Here is a 20,363-nt window from a genome sequence, read left to right on the forward strand (position 1 = left end):
GCTTTTTCTTCCCTTTGCTCGAACGCTTGGAATATTTTGCCTGAAAAATGGTCGTCCCCATGTACTCCTAAGATGTCAGGCATATGCACACATCAGAGAAAGGTATGATAACAATAGAGGCAACCTAAAAAATATTTTAGAGCAGCGGGCTACAAAGCTAGGAAGTTATCTAAGTTTTTTTTTTTTGGAAACACGACAACAAGATTCTAGGACTAGTGCACAAGCTAGCCCAACATATTGATAAAACAAGAATTAATGAAAGAAAAAGCTTCTAACTTTCTTTTGTTACATTTAATGACCAAGTCGAACCTTTTCTATATGACATTTAGACTCCAATCAACATCATTGTCCTATTCCACCTTTGATAAATACTTAGTGAGCTCCATCCCTATTTGCGAAAAGATCTTCAATCCATCCTTGAGAAACATGCATGTAGATCACAAAAGTACTTGATCACAAAAGTACTTGCTTCTATCTTTCTTTTTGAAGGTAAACAAGTTTGCTTGTATATGATTTCAATTTCAAAATGGATTTTCATTAAGAGTCTCTTAAAATTGATTTGCTGATGTAGCTCTTTAGAGTACTAGGCTCCCCCACCTCCCTCCATCCTTCTCCATGGTTCCTTTTTTTAGTTTTTAGGATGTTAGTTTCGATTGCCTCAAACGTCATACTATTTTATCATGGATGTTAGTTTGGATTGCCTCAAACATCATACTATTTTAACATTTCTATGTAGACTTGTGGATATTCGATACTCCTTGTTTTGTCTTGTTTTGAGAGTTTGTATGTAAGCGACCACGGACATCTCATTGAGAGCCATTGTAAGCATTCAGTGCCACCTCCAATCCAATCACTATTATATGAGTAGAGAAGACACGGGGTCCTGAACGACCAACCCATGCATTCATAGGCACCACCCTGAACTCCATTAACCGACCGGTGCTCGAGTCCATGAGAGATATTAGGCGTCACTTCAACAAGTACAATACAGTGAACTTCACGAAATATGGACAACACGAGACCACGTACATTTCGCTTTGCAACCACCAATTTCTAAAGTCTCACTCTCGTCCACATCATATTTCCACAAAATGTGTTAGAAAATTCATATGTACCAATACCGTATTATATCAACTGAAAAAACCCATACAAAATGGTTAAGTACAGATGGGGTGAAAGTTGAGAGCAGCCCCAGCTAGGAGCTAGGAGCTGGAGAACCAGTTCCTCCGCCTCCAACTCCTAGATCTGTACTGTTCCTCATGGTGCTTGAACAAGCTCTCCGTTTGAGCGTTGCGGAACGCGCAACACCCGATAATGTACACAATTACCAATGCAATCAACACCACCACACTCAGCACTGCCACCTTCCTCCATTCTTGCTTCACGTTCGCCAGCACCCCTGCTTTGCACGACTGGCAATCGTAACATAGCTGTGACTGGTTGTCGTTCCATAGGCCGCAGTCTGGATCCGCGAGTAAGTCCGTAGGATTGGTCCAGTAGGTTGGACTAACGTACCCGTAACCGCAACGTATAGGAGGACTGCAGCAGCCAGCCTGCAAATAACCGACATGATAGCTGTTTGTTAGTCACATTATTGATCTGTTCTCACCGGAGAAAATGAAAGAGCCCGACAGCATCCAAGAGTTTTTGCAACACAGGAACGCATGCAAAGGACACGCACTGTAGATTTATAATATCTCACCCTGTCGATTCGCAGGGCTCCACAAGAGGACAAAGCTTAAATTCTAATTGCCCACCTAAACAATTCTAATATCTAAGACTTCACTGAACGGAGCTAACGAGGTCCAAACAATCTACTCTCACACCAGTCCTTATCTTTTTGCAGCAGCTCTGGTTATAATCAGGTCCGTTCCACTCTTGGAGACACATGTTGAGGTGCTGACATTGCTTTCTGCAACCACCTATGGTCCCGAAGAGAATGTAACATACCTGCATTAATACTGCTGTGACAGAAATGGATTTGAATAATGCATTCAGTGAAATGGAGACGAAAGGAGTTTCTAAGCCGAGCAGAACTGACTATCAAATGTTTCTCAGTCCATTATGCCAGCTCCCCAAGCTCACACTAATCCCATTGACAAGATATGCAAACCCACCCATTGATCTTATATTGTCCTGACCGTCTGCCCACTCAGAGTCTAAGGGCCCTAGGACATGGACTGATTTTTTAGGATGGGTTTGCAAGATGGCTAGAACGGGAATAGATTGGGATAAGCCACGATTCTTCCCATCCCTAACCAGGGTTCCAGAACTTTATGAATATGGGATGAAAAGTGGCTATTTTTATCCTACGGTTTAAAGAAACCAAGTTTAGGAGAGGAAACGGATGGATCCATTCCCATCCTCCTGTGCTAAGACCCTAAGTAGCCTCTTACTTTCCCGCCCCGCCCTGCTCTATATATGCTAACGAGAAATCTGTAGCATGGCAGATGTCGACCTTGCCATTTCTGAAGTATTCTCGCCTCTCCCTCGTACTTGAATGATGACCCCTAGGAATTCATGCATCATTGACCTTGCCATTTCTACTTGAATCCTATTTTCCTCGTCTTGATCATACGCTTCTGCTCATTTCTAAGATAATCAATTGACTCTCTTGAGATGTACTCACTCAGGAAATAAGTCTCACAAATAATAGTACACAATTTTGTACATCTGGTCAGAAGCATAGTTCCCCATTGATGTCATAATCTGATGTGAGTATGTTGCCCCAGCATAGGACCCTCTTGATCTTACACCTCTCGATGCCCAAATCAAGGACTGCCGCCTTCATTCCTGAGAAACATCTAGAGCCTTTTCCAAAAAGGTTTTTGAAAATCGTCTGAAATCTATGACTCCTCCCACTAAAGGGCTCTGAAAGGGTTTCATTCCCTTCCCGATACTGATCTGGAACCTCCTAGAGAAGTGAAAATAGTAGTCCCGTCTCAAATCTCTGCTGCCTGCAAAAGACTGGGAGCCTAGCTGCTGCTCTCTGAGCCGCCTCATGGAGCCCAAATCCAGTCTCACAACATATTCTCTCTCTTGGAGGGTCTGCCTACCCCATGAAACTTGGAGCTGTACACTGCTCCTCTGAATAGCAGCTTCTGTCCACCGAGACCACCCATCCTGTGGGGAGCTTCCTCCACTGTCCATACCTGTACCATCGTCTCCTCCTCCCATAAAGCACATTTGAAATTCACGAGAACCCCCTTGTGGCTCTTCCAAATATAAAACAATTGGGGGAATAGTTGCACATCATCGTGCCTATCAATACATATGCCTGGCATAGTCAGTGGTCACCAATGCAAAATCTATCCACTCTTCCTAGGAGTTCGACGCTGGCCAAAAGAGTACCGGTGCCCTAAACCCTAGTAAACTCTACCTTCTCACCAAGGATCTCAACCCCTAATGGACAAAATGAACTACTCCCACGTGGCCCGTTCAGAAGAAGAAGACGACACCAAGCTAGGCCTCTACAAACTCCAAATTGTTTAAGTCTTCAATAATCCAAGGGACCAAATCTGGTAAATCCTCTATAAGATGTTGCCAAAAGGGTGCTCTCTACTGCCGGTATGCATGCACATAAACGCATCCCCAATCCGTAATCCTAACCATATTGCCTGACCCACAATGAGCTCTTGCTGGTCAAGAACCTCCCAAGCAAGGGACAGATGCACATAGATATAGCTTTGTAAATCCAATCGTACAAATTCAGAATAATTTGTTGACCAAGGGACAGATGCATACTCTCGTACTCTATTCCATAACCAGGGACACGTCTCCATGCTCCTCCCAAGGAACAGTTGATTACTTCCCGCGAACATACGCTCACGTAGCATCCAAACCTCTATTGATCGTCCAACAAGGCAAGGCTCGCTCAAATCCTGTCGTAAGGTCTTGGCGTTGCGGACCCATGTGCGTTCCAATTCAATACGTCGAACATGGAGATGATGAGGGGTGACAAACAAGGCCTTGGATGACTAGAAGCCTGTGTTACAACTTCTGAATGAGTGGATTTTGAGGCCGATACTCCAGCCTGTTGGAGCACTCGTTCGAAGGCCAGTGACTAGCATTGCAGAGCCTGTTGCTCACATCAAGCTAAGGGACAAGAAGAGAGAGAGGGCATCAAACGAAACTTAACCTGACAAAAGAACGACTCCATACAAAAATGAACATACATGTTCTCAGCTTTCAAGTGGAAGTTGCCATCAAGATGCTCTATAGAATCTCTTCGTTAAACTGAGTGCCTTAACTAAGATATAAAACTGCAAGGGACAGAAGGGGGAGATTAGGGGACTTTCAAATCTATTTACCAATACAATAACAACAATAGAGATGAGTGGCCAATTGACATTCTGATTCTAGGAAATTTCTGAAAAATAGGCCTGAATGTGAGAGTGAGGATCAAATTGCCCACTTCTCATTCACTCCAGGAAACGTGCAAACGCACATTTGATCCTTTTGTACGCTTCACTTCCTTCGTAAGCGCAATGCTTTTCTGGCTAGCAAAATCCCAAATCAGGTCATCCCCCATCCTGTAATTCGTGACTTTATTCCTGTCATGTGGTGATATCGAGCTCATGGTGGAAGTAATTGCCAATCCTCGGCCCTTAGATTTGTCCACGACTCCACGTTGATGTCTTATCTTTAATACATCCAGTTCTGCATCACATACCGTCTTTGAAAATCCTTCAAGCCATAAAGGAAGTTTTATATGAGAAAACCGCTACTTTGATCTGGTAGGGGAATTCAAACTCTCGAGGTTCTAGCATACGGGTTGGGGCCAGATCTTCGAGTGACTTATCTGGTTGGTGCTGTACCCTGCCCTACAGCCAATGGGACTGCAGGCCCTCTAAATGTGGCGAATTTCGGGGGTGGGTTTGTAGACCCCAAAATGTCCCAGATGTGGCAAGCTGAAACGGGTTCGGGATCCTCCCATTCGTGGTGGGCAGCTGCATAAATGCTTCTCAACCATGGCTTGGGTCGTCGAGTTTTAATCTCCACCATCCACTTTCAAAATGCCCAAATCACACGTGTCTCAATCATGTTCGTACGCTGATTCTGCCCGATTCTTTGACGTCCGGGAAAGATGCGGCAGGAGGCCTTTCCCGCTCAAAAAATGACAAGTCCCTCCCCCCTTTCCCTACTTCAAAAAGACTGGTTACACTTGCAAGCCTCAAGGTGAGCTTTGATTTTGGGCGCGGGCCCAACGGGTACAAGTTGCCTTCATGAGTTTTATATCCTTTAAAGTTCCTTTTGATTGGTAGACTTCTTGGTTGAAAGGACCCCTCGACTCTGCGTTTCCATCCTCGCTCTCTATCTATCTATTCTAAGAACAAAAGAAACACGTAAACAAGTTTTTGCAGGCATGACGGCTTAGAGAAGAAGAGCTTAGGAAATGGTGCAAGGTGCCACCCTTGGACTATCAAACTATCCCTACCTCTTGGATTACCATACTTGGACTCTTTGGACTTTTACGGACTCATTAACAACCACAAGCTCCTGGTCTACCACCCTTAGGTGCTCTTGGACTACCGCCCTTGGATTATTAGAGCATCACCCCTTGGACTACCACCCTTAGACTCTTAGACTACCACGGGCTCTTGGACTGCCATCCTTGGACTCTTGGCCTAACATGAGCCTACATATATGAATGCACACACCACACATATACATGCAAATGTGTACAAACCACACATATACACATGCATATGCGTACACAACACATATACACACATCCATACATGCACACAAAAACACACATTTATGCGCTCACACATACACATGCACACACACACACACACACGCACATGTGTACACAACACACTCCTAGGGAGGGGAGCAAACACATACACATGCACATGTGCAAGCATGCACACACACATGCAAGTTATCTGTAAACACACTCTCACACGTGCAGATGGATGCACACACAAACACAAATGCAAGTGTGCGCACGCACACACACTAGTGCACATTCACACATGGACATGTACATACACATGGGACACACATACCACACATACATACACACACATATACATATGCATGCATGTATGCAACACACATACATGTGTATACACGTGTGTGTTCACATATATGCATATACGCACGCACGTGTGCGCGCACACACATGCAAACACACATATGAATGCAGATAGATGAGGTGCACCTATATATTGCGACTATGCATGTGAATATCTTATAGCTCTCTCTCCCCACAATGGCCCTTGGACTCTTATGCTACTACGGGCCCTTGGACTACTACCCTTCGACTCTAGAACTACCATGAGCTCTTGGACTACCGCGCACGATCGCAAAGTCCCCTACTAATAGCCTTCCATGAAAAACTGATCTCTCGACCTGGCCAAGCTTCACCTAGAGCTTGTGCACTGGCCTAAACATAGGGGATATAAGCGGGCTGGGTGAAACACTAGTTCAATTGCTCTCAGTAATAGGCCAAACGTGGTTCGGCGCTATGTGCATAACGAGGCCAAATCTAGCGTGATGGTGGTTTCAGACGCATTATTATGAATCGATGCTGAGCCAGACTTTGGCGTGTCGCTGTATGTCCATATACAGAGTGAAGGAAACACAGTAGAGAACAGAGAGTAGCAAGCGCAGTAGAGAGTATGAAGCACGGTACCTGAACAGGGGAGAGGTCGGCATTGGCAAAAGCGGAGTATGTTGTGTACTCATTGTTTAAGGTGCTGCAGACCTTGGAATCTCTGATGCAGCTTTCGATCTTTCCCCAGTTATTGGTATTCTCCACTTGCTTTTGAAGCCAGGACGAGTAATCTTGGAGTCGATAATTTCTTGTGGTAGCTTTCATGCTCGGCCCGTCTTTGGTGACCACGAAAGCAAAAATGATAAAAACCAGAAGCAACAGTATAATGAGGAACATCACCAGAAGATACACATATAGCAGCCATGGTATCCTCCAGAAAGCCCCTATGAAGCCTGCCAAAGAGACCAACAAAATAACCACGCCAATGGCGATAATTGGCCATTCCAAAAATCTCACACACTCTGTATTGAGCTTGGTGGCTAGCCAGATTCCAGCTCCGATGAGAGGAATGGAAAGCAGAAAAGTGATGAGATTTACGATTCCAGTGATGACATTGCTGACCGCCATGAGGCTTCTTTTCTGTTGGGTGTATCGTGCTGTGGGTCGAAATGCTGTTGGAGGTCGATTGGGCAGCCAATGACACGCATAGATGTAGCTGGGAGCAGCAGTTACAGCGGCTCACTGCGGGTGGGCAAGAGGCGCGCCAAATCCTGGGATGCTCTGAGCAAGACAAGCGAAGGCAAGGTCAAGGAATCTGCTCGCTCATTTCAGCTTGAGTAACTAAGTGGTGAGGGAGGAGATGCTTTCCAATGCTTGACCGCGACGCTACAGCAGCTTTAAGTGAGTCACGACGGATATCTCCGCAACGCATCAAGCATCATGATGACCGAAGCAGAGCAAGAGAGGCGGCAGGTGGCAGTGCAGGCCCCAGGGCAGACAAGTGCGGGTGTGACGGATGATGGGTCAACTTTGAAGAGCCGACGAGATGACGATGACCACTGAGGAACACGACAAATCAAACTCAAGGGGCGCTGCAATATTGTAATAATAATAATAATAATAATACTAATTTCCGTATACACTCTCCACTTTACTCTAAGAAACTTGCAAGCCCAAGAAATAGACAAATTGTGTTTCGCACAAATTCACGCCACAAATTATGCTTAAAGTGAGAGTGTTCATGACTCAACTCAAATTACGCTTAAAGATGCCTTGGAACTCTTATTAGGCACCAATACCGAAAGGCAAGACTCCTCGTGAACTACTCATGACCCAAGTCTCGAGTTCACACTTATTGACTATTCACCTCGCTATCAACACATGGAAAATGGAGACATAAATCTACACATGGATGATGGAACACCATCACATGAGCTTGCCCCCTACCCTTGTCCACATTCAATTTCGTAGCACATCCAACGGCATTCACGTCTCCGTCCTACTAGAGTCTATTCCAAGGGGGGGGGGGAACAAGGATGCCTCCCAGCTTCGAGGAGAAGATATTGCCACATGTTAGCAATTCGTTCGAAGTTTGCTTGGCAGCAACGTTTGGCATTCAAATGTTTGCAGTTCAAGTTCTTTTAAAACAATGTTTGCAATTACGCATTCAGACGGGCAACCCACAACTCTCGATACGTTCTAACCCAAACTAATGAAGAGGAATTGCAAAGTCCAAATTGATGAAGAGAAAATCGCTCCTTTGCACTCGATAAGAATCTCAACATCATGTGATCAAGTAGGTTAGTACAAAGCAAGGAAGAGAAATATTACACCAGGCAGCAGACGTTGCCGCTTTGATTGGTTCTACCAAAACTATATGAATATTCATTTTGTCGCACACCCAGTGATTTATCCTATATGAATATTTATTTTGCCGCAAACCCATTGGAGGTCGAAAAGCCAGCAACCTGAATATGTTCATGAAGCAATGACCATGATCTTCCCGGCAATATTGACCATCATCAACAGGTGAACGAAATGGCACTGTGCACCTCTCTACAATGGGTGAACGTAATCACCATCATCAACGGTGAACGTAATGGCACTGTGCACCTCTCTACATTTCGACGGAAAATACACTAATTTTTTTTTCAAACTCTGATATATGTCAAAAATGACGTCTATATTAGCGTCGATAAGGAAGCATCAAAATTAACGTTGTTATTTAAGTCAAAATCTCCATCGATATGTAACTTTCGATGGTAATAGCGACGTTTATATCGACGTTCATACTGAGTTTTCTGTAGGTCCCTTTCGATGCTTTTTTTTAATGGTAATATCGATTCTGGGACACAAGTTTCGCCGACAATACCGACGCTGTTAAAAATTCTCAAAGCCTTATCAATGCTAAAAAATTTTAGGGCAAATTAGTGCTTGGCCAAGCCCTAATCTACCCTTTTATAAAAGTATGTATTATACTGTAGTGGCCATTGTATTGTATTTTTTAGAATTGTTCATTACAAAATTGTCCTATTACATCATATGAGGTAAAATATTGACACTATATATAGGTCTGCACTGTCTCCATATGCCTATCATCAGTAGGCACATGGGTAGAATGTACTAACTCGTTGCTACTCCCATCCTCGTCCTCGTTCTCTCCACTCCCACTAGCAGCCTCTCCATTATCGTCACCCCCACTGGCGCCCTCTCCACATGCTATAGCATCCTCCCGGTGAGCATCTATTCATCTTCATCCTCCTGTTCAATAAGTATTCATCTTCGTCCTCATGTTCAACCAATCGGCACACAATTTGCATGGTTAGTATATATATCTTTGAGAGCATTTCTTAAAAAATAAATGTAATAAGGGCTTACATTAAGGAAAAGTACAAATTCTCATCTCTTCGCAAGTAGGTTCATTAGAGCTTCTGTGTTCTTGTTGTATGCATACTTGTACTCCTCATCCATACATTCCTGGTCCATTTTCATAAACTAACATCATAAGAATACACGTTAGTTTTAGTTATTGACATGCTATCCAAAATTATACAATAAAAGAGTGAAAAAAGAGGTACTAACAAAATAGTTTTCAAGCGCGACCCTGACGCCAGAGCCCAAGTGGGATTCACCCACTTTACTCTTCCTCGTCGCCAGTGCCTTCTTTTGTTGAGCATATTTTTATAGGTCTTTAACTCCTTTTTAACAAGTTTCCAATCTTCTGCATGGACCCAAGTAGGCTTGGATTCCCCAACCTTAGCCTTCTTGCGGATTTGATCTTTTTGTGACTTCAGAACCTGAGCCATTTTATTCAGTATCCAACAATTAAACCAAACTCAAGGTCTCAAATGGCACAGGGAACTCCGCCTTTAATGTATTAAGGACATAATCTCCTTTCTCTTTTGTGGCTGCTTGTGAAAATTCATCACCACCCTCTTGAATTCAAAGGATACATGCCCGTGCATTTGATTTAGAACCTGGGTACCTCTGGAATCCATTATTATTCCATACTCCCTATTAACCTCATAGGGGAGGGTGGTGGAAGTTTGGGAGTCAGCTTGACTCCCCCCAACGACACTGCCTATACCAGAGCCTGATCGTCTACATCGACGATGGCTCTCTCTCTTTCCTTAGGGCCACCTTTGATGGTGCCCTGGGAGATCTCTACGAAGGCCGGTGGACCTGACATTCGTTGTCTCTCCTCGTCCCACTTGTGCAGGAGTGTTTCCCTAGTATTGGGATCTAGTTTGCAAGCCTTCAACATACTACTACCCTAGGTAGTATTATCGAAGGAGGGTCACTTTTTGCCACTTGATCCTCCACTTGTCATCCTTCATGAAACGAAATGGGAGGGTTTATTTGAACTTTTGAAAAGATTTTATTTAAAATTTAGAATGCATTCTAATTAAACATGCACTCTAATTAAACATGCATATGCTTAAAGGGGAGAAGCATATGCTTAAAGCTTTGAAGCATATGCATAAAGCTTAAAGCTTGAAGCATATGCTTCAAACTGGGCATAAAGCTTCAAGGGAGAAAATATAAGAAAACAGAGGCTAAGCATGAAAAAGTTTTCATCATCACTTGTTTCTCTTGATATTCTTGAATGGACTCGGGCTTCCTACCTTGCTATCTTAATGGAGAGTGTCTTTTGTATTCCTCTCCTTGTGTGCATTGTGTTGGTGGGATGGTTGGTGCTCGAGCACTAGGAAGATGAAGATTAAGATAATCTGTCAATTAAAATATCAAGGGAGGAAGCGAGTCCATTCAAGAATATAAAGAGAAACAAGTGATGATGGAAACTTTTTCATACTTGGCCTCAAAGAAAGCTTAAAGCTTTGAGGGATATGCATCATGTCTTATCTTAGAGCTTTATGCATGTGCATAAAGCTTAAAGCTTTGAAGGATATGCTTATTTTTAGGGAAGGAAAAGGGAAGCATGTTTTCAGGAAGGGCGAGGATTCCAAGTCATCACAATGGTGAAGTCTCCATCCACTTCAACGCTATGTTTCTTGGAATCCCCGCCCCTGAATAAAGCTTTAAAGCATATGCTTCAAGCCTCGGGAAGCAATAGGTTTGAAGCAAATAGCTTAAAGCTTTGAATCATATACCTAAAGCTTTAAAGCTTTGAGCATATGCTTAAAGCTTTAAATCATATGCTTATGCATATGCTTTAACGTTTAAGCATATGCAAATGCATATGCTTCGATACTTTACGGCCTTGCAAATTCAACTTATTAAACACACATTCATTTTGAAAGAAAGAGAAAGCATAAGTTTCAAGCCTATTTCGAAAAAACATACATTCATAAAGCCTAACACTCGTTTGTAAATTCAATTAATTAAACATACATACATTTTGAAACAAAGGGAGGAAAAGGAGAAAAGAGAAAAGGAAAAGAGAGGGAAGGGAGAAAGGGAGAAAAAAGGAAAGAGAAAAAGGGACAAAAGGGACGAGAGAAAAGTGAAAAGGGAAGGGAGTGAAGGGAGAAAAGAGAAAAGAGAAGGGGAAAAGGGAAGAAGGAAAGGGAGAGGGAAGAAGAGAGAAAATGAAAAAAGGGACAAATAGAAGAAGGAGAGAAAACAAGAGAGAAAGGGAGAAAACACAAGAAAAGGAAAACAGAAGGGAAGGGATGGGGAAGGGAAAGGGAAGGGGAAGGAAAGGGAAAGGGAAGGAAAAGGAAAGGGAAAGGGAAAGGGAAAGGGAAGGGGAAGGGAAGGGAAAGGGGAATTGGAAAGGAAAGAAAAACTTAAGAAAACCAAAGAAAATCAACATACCTGGTGGAAAGGGATGCTTGCAAGCTATGGTGGCTGTCCTTAGTGGTGGAGAGGTGCTTCCAAGCTATGGAGGTCTAGACAAGCTGTAGAGGATTAGTGAAGGATGTAAGAGAAGAATGAAAGCGACGTGATTCGGGATTGAGTTTTACTTCTCACATCGTTGATAAAAGCATCGATATTACCGTTGCTAAAAGTGTGAAAAATAAATTAAAATTTATTTTCTGGGTTTAGGGTATATTGTCTCAAAATTTAATTGCAAATCCCTATTCCAGGTCTTTATAGTGTTGGTAAGGGGATAGCATGAAATAGTAAGTGAAGTTTTAAAACCTATGGCCATTGTTTTGGGGTCCGTTACCGTTTTAATTGAACCGGGACATTGTCGATCGAAGATGTCGGTTTTCCATGGCCATATTGGCATCCATTTGCGAAACAGGATGAAAGTTGGCAGTCCTCTAATTCACAATGGTACAAATATTCTTGCTAGGTACTATTGCATTTGGTGTAAGAAAATGTGTTATTTTTAAGGATCCGTATCACTTTTTCACCACATAATGGTCTTCTAGTCATGCAAATGGGACTCAATGGCCACGATACTTTGTAAGGGACTCAAACTCACCTAGATTGAGGCCATGCAAAGTATCATGGCCATCGGATCCCATTTTCATGTTCAAGAACGAACATTTCCATGTTTTTGCTCATGCATCTCCTCTTTTGGCTCGAAATAATGCACCGGTGGTGTTTTAGTCATGCAAATGGGACCTGATGGCCATGATACTTTGCAAGGGACTCAAAGTCACCTAGTTTGAGGCTTGATCTAGAGCTGCAATACCCATACTGGGCGTCAGCCCATGCATCCCCTCTTCTAGTTTGAAATAATGCCTTGGTGGTGCAAATGGAACCCGATGACAAGGATACTTTGCAAAGGACTCAAACTCACCTAGTTTGAGGCCCGCGCAAAGTATCATGGCCATCAGATCCCATTTGCATGGTCAAGAACGAACATGTCCATGTTTTTGCCCATGCATCCCCTCTTCTACTTCGAAATAATGCACCGGTGGTGTACTAGTCATGCACATGGGACCCAATGGCCATAATACTTTGCAAGGGACTCAAATTCACCTATTTTGTCCATGCATCCCTGCTTCTACTTTGAAATAATGCACCGATGGTGTACTAGTCATGCACCGGTGGTGTACTAGTCATGCACATGGGACCCAATGGCCACAATACTTTGTAAGGGACTCAAACTCGCCTATTTTGAGGCCTGTGCAAAATCGGATCCCATTTGCATGGACAAGAAATGAACATTTCCATGTTTTTGCCTCTTCTAGTTCAAAATAATGCACCGATAGTATTCTAGGAATCCAAATGGGACCCGTTGGCCATGATTTGGCCATGATACTTTGCAAGGGACTCAAACTCAACTATTTTGAGGCCCATGCAAAGTATCACAACCATCAGATCCCATTTTCATGGTCAAGAATGAACATGTCCATGTTTTTGCCCATGCATCCCTTTTTTCCTTCGAAATAACGGTTCGGTGGTGTTCTAGTCATGCAAAATGGACCCGATGGTTACGATACTTTGCAAGGGACTCAAAATCGTCTATTTTGAGGCTTGTGCAAAGTATCATGGCCATTGGATGCCATTTACATGGTCAAGAATGAACAATGCCCATGCATGGTTCAAAATAATGCACTAGTGGTGTTCTAGTCATGCAAATGGGACCCAATGGCCATGATACTTTGAAAGAGACTCAAACTCACCTAGTTTGAATCCTGTGCAAAGTATCATGGCCATTGAACCCCATTTGTATGGTCAAGAACAAACATGTCCATGTTTTTTCCCATGCATCCCCTCTACTGCTTTTTGAAATAATGCCACGGTGGTGTAGAAAGGTTTCAAAGATGTTGGCATCATTAGGAATGGATTACAAGATGTTGTCATCATTAGGAATAGATTACAAGTCAATTCATGCATGTCCCAATGATTGCATCCTTTAGAGAGGAACATATGAGCATTGTGTAAGCTATCCACAATGTGGTGCATCTCGAAACCAACAAGACACACAAGGAGACGAGATTTGGATAAAGGTATTGTGACACATGCCAATCCTAACACGCATCACGCACTTGTTTTGTTGTGGATCTTTAGCTAGACTTATGGATTGGCATTCTTGCAATCGCTCGACGAATGGAATATTGAGGGTTCCTGTGGATGGAAAGGCATGGAGACACATAGAGAAGAGGTGGCTAGAGTTTGGGCTTGAGCTTCATCATTTGCATCTTGGGCTAGCTATAGATGGTGTTAATCCCTTTAGACATCGGTCCACATCGTGATCCACGTGGCCAGTAGTAGTCACAATATACAATTTTCCTCCTTGGATGATCATAAAGAAGGGGCATTTGATGTTGGCACTCATTGTGCCAGGCAAGCACAAGGCGAAAAACATGGATGTGTATCTAGCCCCTTTAGTGGATGAGTTGCAAATATTATGGAATGGCATGCAAGTTTATGACATTTCAAAGCCTTTGGTTCAATTTCATTTTCAAGTGAAAGGAATTCTAATGTGGACCATGCATGATTATCCTGAGTTGCATGATTGCTCAAGTACCAAATTTCTATTCCTCTCAATTCTCTTCTGCCTATTAAAATGCAAGATGTAACTTCTGTTGATGCTCTTTGTCTTGGTGGTCCTTCTCTTCTATAAGATGTAACTTGTGACCTTGCAATAGGTCTCCAAGTGTTATGATACTTTGCACTTCCAAATCGTGGAGATAGTTTGTGCCGTCAGCACTAAAAAGGTCTAAACAACGTGGTATATGGGAAGTACATGACATTTCTTCCTATGGACCATCCGTATCATGTGGATCCATCTTTTGGGGTGCCAAAATCAGCTCCTATTCCTCCAGTCATGAGGTACAGAGATTAGGAGCAACTTTGGCATGATTCAGAAATCTAAACACCTCCACTTGGCATGCAACGTCTCTCCATATTTTATACTCTTCTTTACTGGAGAGGCAACACAAAGCCACATATCTATTGGACCTAATGCATGTATTCAAAAATGTGTCAAAGTTTGTGGAAACATATGATTGGGAATAGAGACCCCCCAAATGCACGTGCTGGCTTGAAAGAGATGAAAGCCAAAAGAGCCTTATGGCCAAGAGAAAACCATGCAGGCAAGGTGATTGCACCAAAGGCATCCTAGGTTTTGACAAAAACAGAGGAGACTTGGGTGAAGATCGTTATCGTGGGTATGCAAACCCCAACCGGATACATGCATAACTTAAATGGTGTCTTTACTTCCTTTGGAAAACGATGACAAAATATGAAGAGGGGAGAGGAGAAGAGTGGAGATGAGGAGAGAGGGCACAACTAGAGAGCACACCACAAATGACTAACTGTACACTAGATTTAGTTGAAAAAATAGAATATATAAAAACCCATTTAGGGTTAGGGTTAGGGGATCTAACCCTTTCCTTTATAGCACTCTATAAGGTTAGTGCTATGCACATATTATCACATGATGATGCGATGCACACGTGATCACATGATGCTGAGCATGAACTCTCAACACCTTCCCTCAAGATCAACATCATGAAGTAGGCCTTCCCTCAAGATGATGATTCTAGGGAATCGAAGAAGGACTGAGCATTACATTCCATCACACCCCTTTAATGGGAATGTCCTTCCTCTACGTCAAACCAAGAGCTAGTCAGTGTTTCTCGAATAGCTCTTTACCGAGTGGTTTGGTAAAGATGTCTGCAACATTCTCTTTGCTATCACAATGCTGTAGTGTGACGTCACCAAGTAATACTCTTTCTCTGATGAAGTGCTCTCTAACATCAATGTGCTTTGTCTTGGAGTGATATACTAGATTCTTGGCCAATGCTTGATATAGACATCTTATAGCCTCACAAGTTCTAAATTATAGTCTCATTTGGTGCTTTATGGGTCCTTATGGGATCCTAAACTCTCATATGCTACCCAATAAATCCTTATGGGACCTTATAATCATTTATAGCTCCTTAGGGGATCTTGCAAACCCATTTTTGTACCTTACACATTCATTCCCTCTTCTAGTACTTACAAGATGGTAATAGGCCTTTATAATCCAATGCATCGGTATGTGTCATTGTGGGTCTGTATGGATCCATATAATTGTAGGTTGTTTGAGGTCATATAATGGCTCAATGTATGCTCATGGACTTTAAGGTTGTCAAATCACACTTTAAAGTTCTTTTCAAGGTTTGCATTGTCATTTTTATTGTTTGTTTACATAAGTATTTCTTTGCAAGTAGCACCTAAATATGATATAATGTTGCAATCATTACAAAAGTACTACTATATATTTGAACATATATTTTTCATTAAATCAAAGTAACATAAATATAGAAAATCATAGTCCAACCTAGCTTTCTTTCATCAATATAAAAGTGAGCAAATAACATTTTTATAGCCCATAATATCTTCCAGTAAAATTTTTGTATGACTATCTTGCAACACACAATCAATAGTTGATCTGTACCTAAGTTAATTCATCTATTGTAATAGATTCTATGCAAAAAACCTAATCATATACGATAAAAGAAATTTGATATACCTGAATGATATACAAAATGATGAGACAATTCTTACTTACTTCAAAGGCACGCAGAACTTTGACATGTATACATAGAGAAAATGTCATAGTTGTCATCTAAAACTTTTTCCCTTACATTCATGTACAAAATGCCATTGCTACTAAAACTATCCACAGATGCATCTCCCCCTACCATGTGGTCACTTGTGATTTAATTATTATTGATTACGAACCATTAAGACGTGAGCTCATAAAGGGATTAAACCACATATCGGTTAAAAGACCTTGTGTCCAAGATGCCCATAAAGCTCTTGAACAAGCTTGGAAAAAATCGTGCCACATACTTGGCATATCCCTACATGCTACTTTACAAATTTTCAAAAAATTCTCGTATGATTGGCTGTGGAACTAATCTAGAAAGTTACCCAACCAAAGTGATAAACACTTTTGGGAAATTTTAAGTAATCGTAAAGAACATTTTTTCATGTATGGAATCAACAAAGCTTCTAATAATTTGGCATTGGTTTGTCAAAATTTTGCCCATGACGACTCGACGTATAGGAGACTTAATGATGGATATTTTGAAATTAAAAATACACTGAATTTAGAGATTAAGATAGAGGCCGAACTCCATTCATTTTCCATGACACCTTTATCCACAAATTTTCCATTTATTATGGGTATATACAAAGCCCATAAAAACAATTTTAGATGGATCACCAATGCTACAGGATGCACATATGATGAAATCGGACTTATCAATGTAAGAAAACAATACAACATCTGTGCTCAACAGATAACAAGATCCCGTATGCAAGAGAGAAAAGCAGATAGTATGGAGAATCAAATTTTTGATTATTGTAAAACTGATACAATAGATGGCGCTGCCTCCCAGCCGTGCGCTCCTATGTGAGAAGCTTCGATGGTGTGCTAGAAGCAGTAGAGGACGGAGGCTGGATGCTAAGGAATTAGGGTTGCTGTAGCTAGTGATGAACATGGGCTTCACAGGCTTGCTCTTATATAGCCACCAGTCGTAGTCGGTTAGACCCAATTGGGAGACCGACCCAGTCGGCCCAAAATGGCCGATTGGAGGTCGGTCCCAAAATAGGCCACCGACCACACGTTAGAACCGTGACGCAGAATAGAGCAACTAACCTATGGGTTGCCGATCGGCCCAGGGCCATTCAGGATCATCTGGGGCTCCAAATGGGCCCCGTAACCCGAGAGAGGGCAGCCCCAGGAAATGCTCCATCCACCCTCAGTGCGGTTAGTCATGGGATGCCTTCTTGCACTTGCATGTAGCCTAGTTGGCAGTGTGCCAACTCTATCTAAAGCCATCCCGCCATCAGGCCACACATGGCCCCCAGCTGGTGTCCGAACCAGGACCTATCGGATAACCGAGCTACTCAAATGCCTTCTCCTCATATGGGGGGGCTTATAAGTAGAGTTAGCTGGTTCCCGCATAGTTACACGAGAGCGGAGCATTGATATCTAACACCCCCCCTCAATGTCCACCTGCAAGTAACTTACTTTTTCAGCCCAATGCTAAGTCGATGAAGATGCCTCTCCAGCAAGTCTCTTCCAAGAGCCTTCGTGAAGATGTCCGCAGCATTCTTTATAGTCGGACAATACACCAAGTCGACCTCTACATCCCACGATGAGCTCGCATACAAAGTGATATTGAATCTCAATGTGTTTTGTGCGAGCGTGGAACACAACTCTGATTATCAGATGATAACTACGTAGGCTTGTTCTGCACTGCACCCATGTCCCCTAAAATCCTCCTCAACCACACTGCCTCACAAGAAGCAAAACATGCTGATTTGTACTCAGCCTTGGTAGAAGAAAGAGCAACTGTAGGTTGCTTCTTACTGACCCATGACACAGCTCCAGATCCAAGTGAGAAAACAGCAACCTGTCACTGATCTCCTACTATCCACGTCTCCTGCCCAATCCGAGTCACAAAATCTAGTCAAGATGTTTCCCTTGGTATAGGTGATGCCATAATCAAGTGTGCCTTTGATGTATTTCAGCACCCGCATCCCTACCCTCCAATGGGGGCTTATTGGAAAACCTGCTTGGTACACCAGTCACAAAGCTGATGTCCGGCCATGTGTTGCACAAGTAAATCAAACTTCCCACAAGCCTTCTGTACTTCACTTCATCCACCAGTGGTGATGAATCCTCATTTGAGAGCTTCACGTCAACCTCCATAGGGGTGCCAACTGTCTTGCACTCAGCCATGCCAAATGCCTTTAGTATCTCTCCATCATACTTTAGCTATGAGATGAAGATCTGTTTTGGCTCTTGCCAAACTTCAATCCCCAAATAGAAATGCATCAATCCGAGGTCTAGTCATTTCAAACTCTCTTCCTAGTAACTGCTTTGTCTGCGAGATCTTTTCTTCATGGTTCCCTGTTATGACAAGGTCGTCCACATAAAGGACCACGATCATACACCTGCCTCCTTCTCTGTAGATATACAAATTTGCATCAGATGGGCTCCTCCTGAACCCGGTTTGTAGAAAGTAGGCATCAATCCACTGGTACCACACTCGTGGGGCATGTTTCATCCCGTAAAGTGCTTTCTTCAGTTTACAAACTTTACCTTCTGAACCGGGGATCACAAAACCTGATGGTTGTTCCACGTATACGTCCTCCTTGAGATCTCCATTCGAAAAGGCAGATTTTACATCCATCTGAAACCCTGTGCTGCTAAAGCCAAAACACTGCGAATTGTGGTTAGTCGAGTTGTGGGAGCAAAAGTATCTTGATAATCAAAACCATGTACCTATGCGAATCCTTTTGCCACGAGCCGAGCCTTGTACTTATCCAACGTGCCGTCGGACTTATACTTGGTCTTGTACACCCACTTGGTGCCGATGACCTTGCGTTTTGTTTGTCAATCCACAAGGTCCCAAGTGTTGTTCTTCATTATGGAGCCATACTCCGACTACATAGCCTCCATCCACCTATCATCACCATGTGCCTCTTCAAGACACTTGGGTCCTTTTAGCACGGATCACGTAGTTGACCAAGTGTTCCTGCGCCCTTCTTTGCTCCTCTAATGTCTTGGACCGGCGGTGTTCGGATGATTCCTCCTCAATGGCTAGAGGTTCTCTGCCATCCAAAAGCTGCTTTACCGACTTCGGGAATGCCCGTTGCCGTTGTGGTTCTGTAGGCTCTTCTTCCTCTTCTTTATCTTGAATCCTCCCAAGCACCGTTGGGGGAGTTCGATCTATTGTTGATGGTTGTACTGGATGGATATCCTGGTCCTTATTGTCTGGGAAGGAAGCACCCTCCTCCAATTGATGCAGCTGTTCTAAGAAGACCACATCGCGACTTACTATTATCTTCTTGATAACAAGATTATAGAGACGGTAACCCTTCACTCTTCACTGTAGCGCAAGAAAATACACTTTCGGCTCTTCGATTCCCATTTTGGTCCTGTTAGCATCAGGGACATGCACAAAACAGTCACATCCAAAAACTCTGAAATGTGCAGCTGAAGCTTTCTTACTAGAAAAGGCCTGCAGTGGAGTCATCCCGTTCACATCCTTCATGTAGCTACGATTCAAAATGTAAACTGCCGTGTTACATGCTTTAGCCCAGAAAGTCTTCGGCAAATCTTTCCCTTTCATCATACTCCTGCCCATTTCGCAGATGACGCGCATCTTGCGCTCTGCTACTCCATTTTGCTGTGATGTATGTGGCGGGGGTTTCTGTTTCTTGATCCCTTGACTTTTGCAATAACTTTCGAATTCACTTGATGTGAACTCACCATCTCTGTCTGATCTTAACTTCTTCACCTTCCTCCACGTTTCTTTCTTGACCATTACATGCCATTCTTTGAACTTACTAAAAGCCTCATCTTTAGTCTTCAGGAAGTATATCCATATCCTTCTACTGTAGTCATTGATAAGCATCATGAAGTAGTAGGAACCACCCAAAGCTTCCATCTCCATCTTTCCGCAGAGGTTCGTGTGAACGAGCTCTA

The 20,363-nt window shown here is 42.9% G+C and overlaps 1 protein-coding gene across 1 annotated transcript; it reads right to left on the bottom strand.

Annotated features, from left to right (window-relative positions):
- Positions 1 to 714: 714 nt before the first annotated feature.
- LOC147889137 (protein TORNADO 2-like) lies at positions 715 to 7,455 on the bottom strand. The gene is made up of 2 exons (XM_087391555.1): positions 6,644 to 7,455; positions 715 to 1,553 (listed from the first exon to the last, which is right to left on the bottom strand). The coding sequence occupies exons 1-2, from the start codon at positions 7,130 to 7,132 to the stop codon at positions 1,203 to 1,205; spliced, it is 840 nt and encodes a 279-aa protein (XP_087247681.1). The 5' UTR covers positions 7,133 to 7,455; the 3' UTR covers positions 715 to 1,202.
- Positions 7,456 to 20,363: the final 12,908 nt, after the last annotated feature.

The sequence above is a fragment of the Dipteris shenzhenensis genome, chromosome 20 (assembly GCF_047967505.1).
Source record: "Dipteris shenzhenensis isolate YYH24624 ecotype China chromosome 20, Dip_SZ_1.0, whole genome shotgun sequence".
NCBI classification, from domain to species: domain Eukaryota; kingdom Viridiplantae; phylum Streptophyta; class Polypodiopsida; order Gleicheniales; family Dipteridaceae; genus Dipteris; species Dipteris shenzhenensis.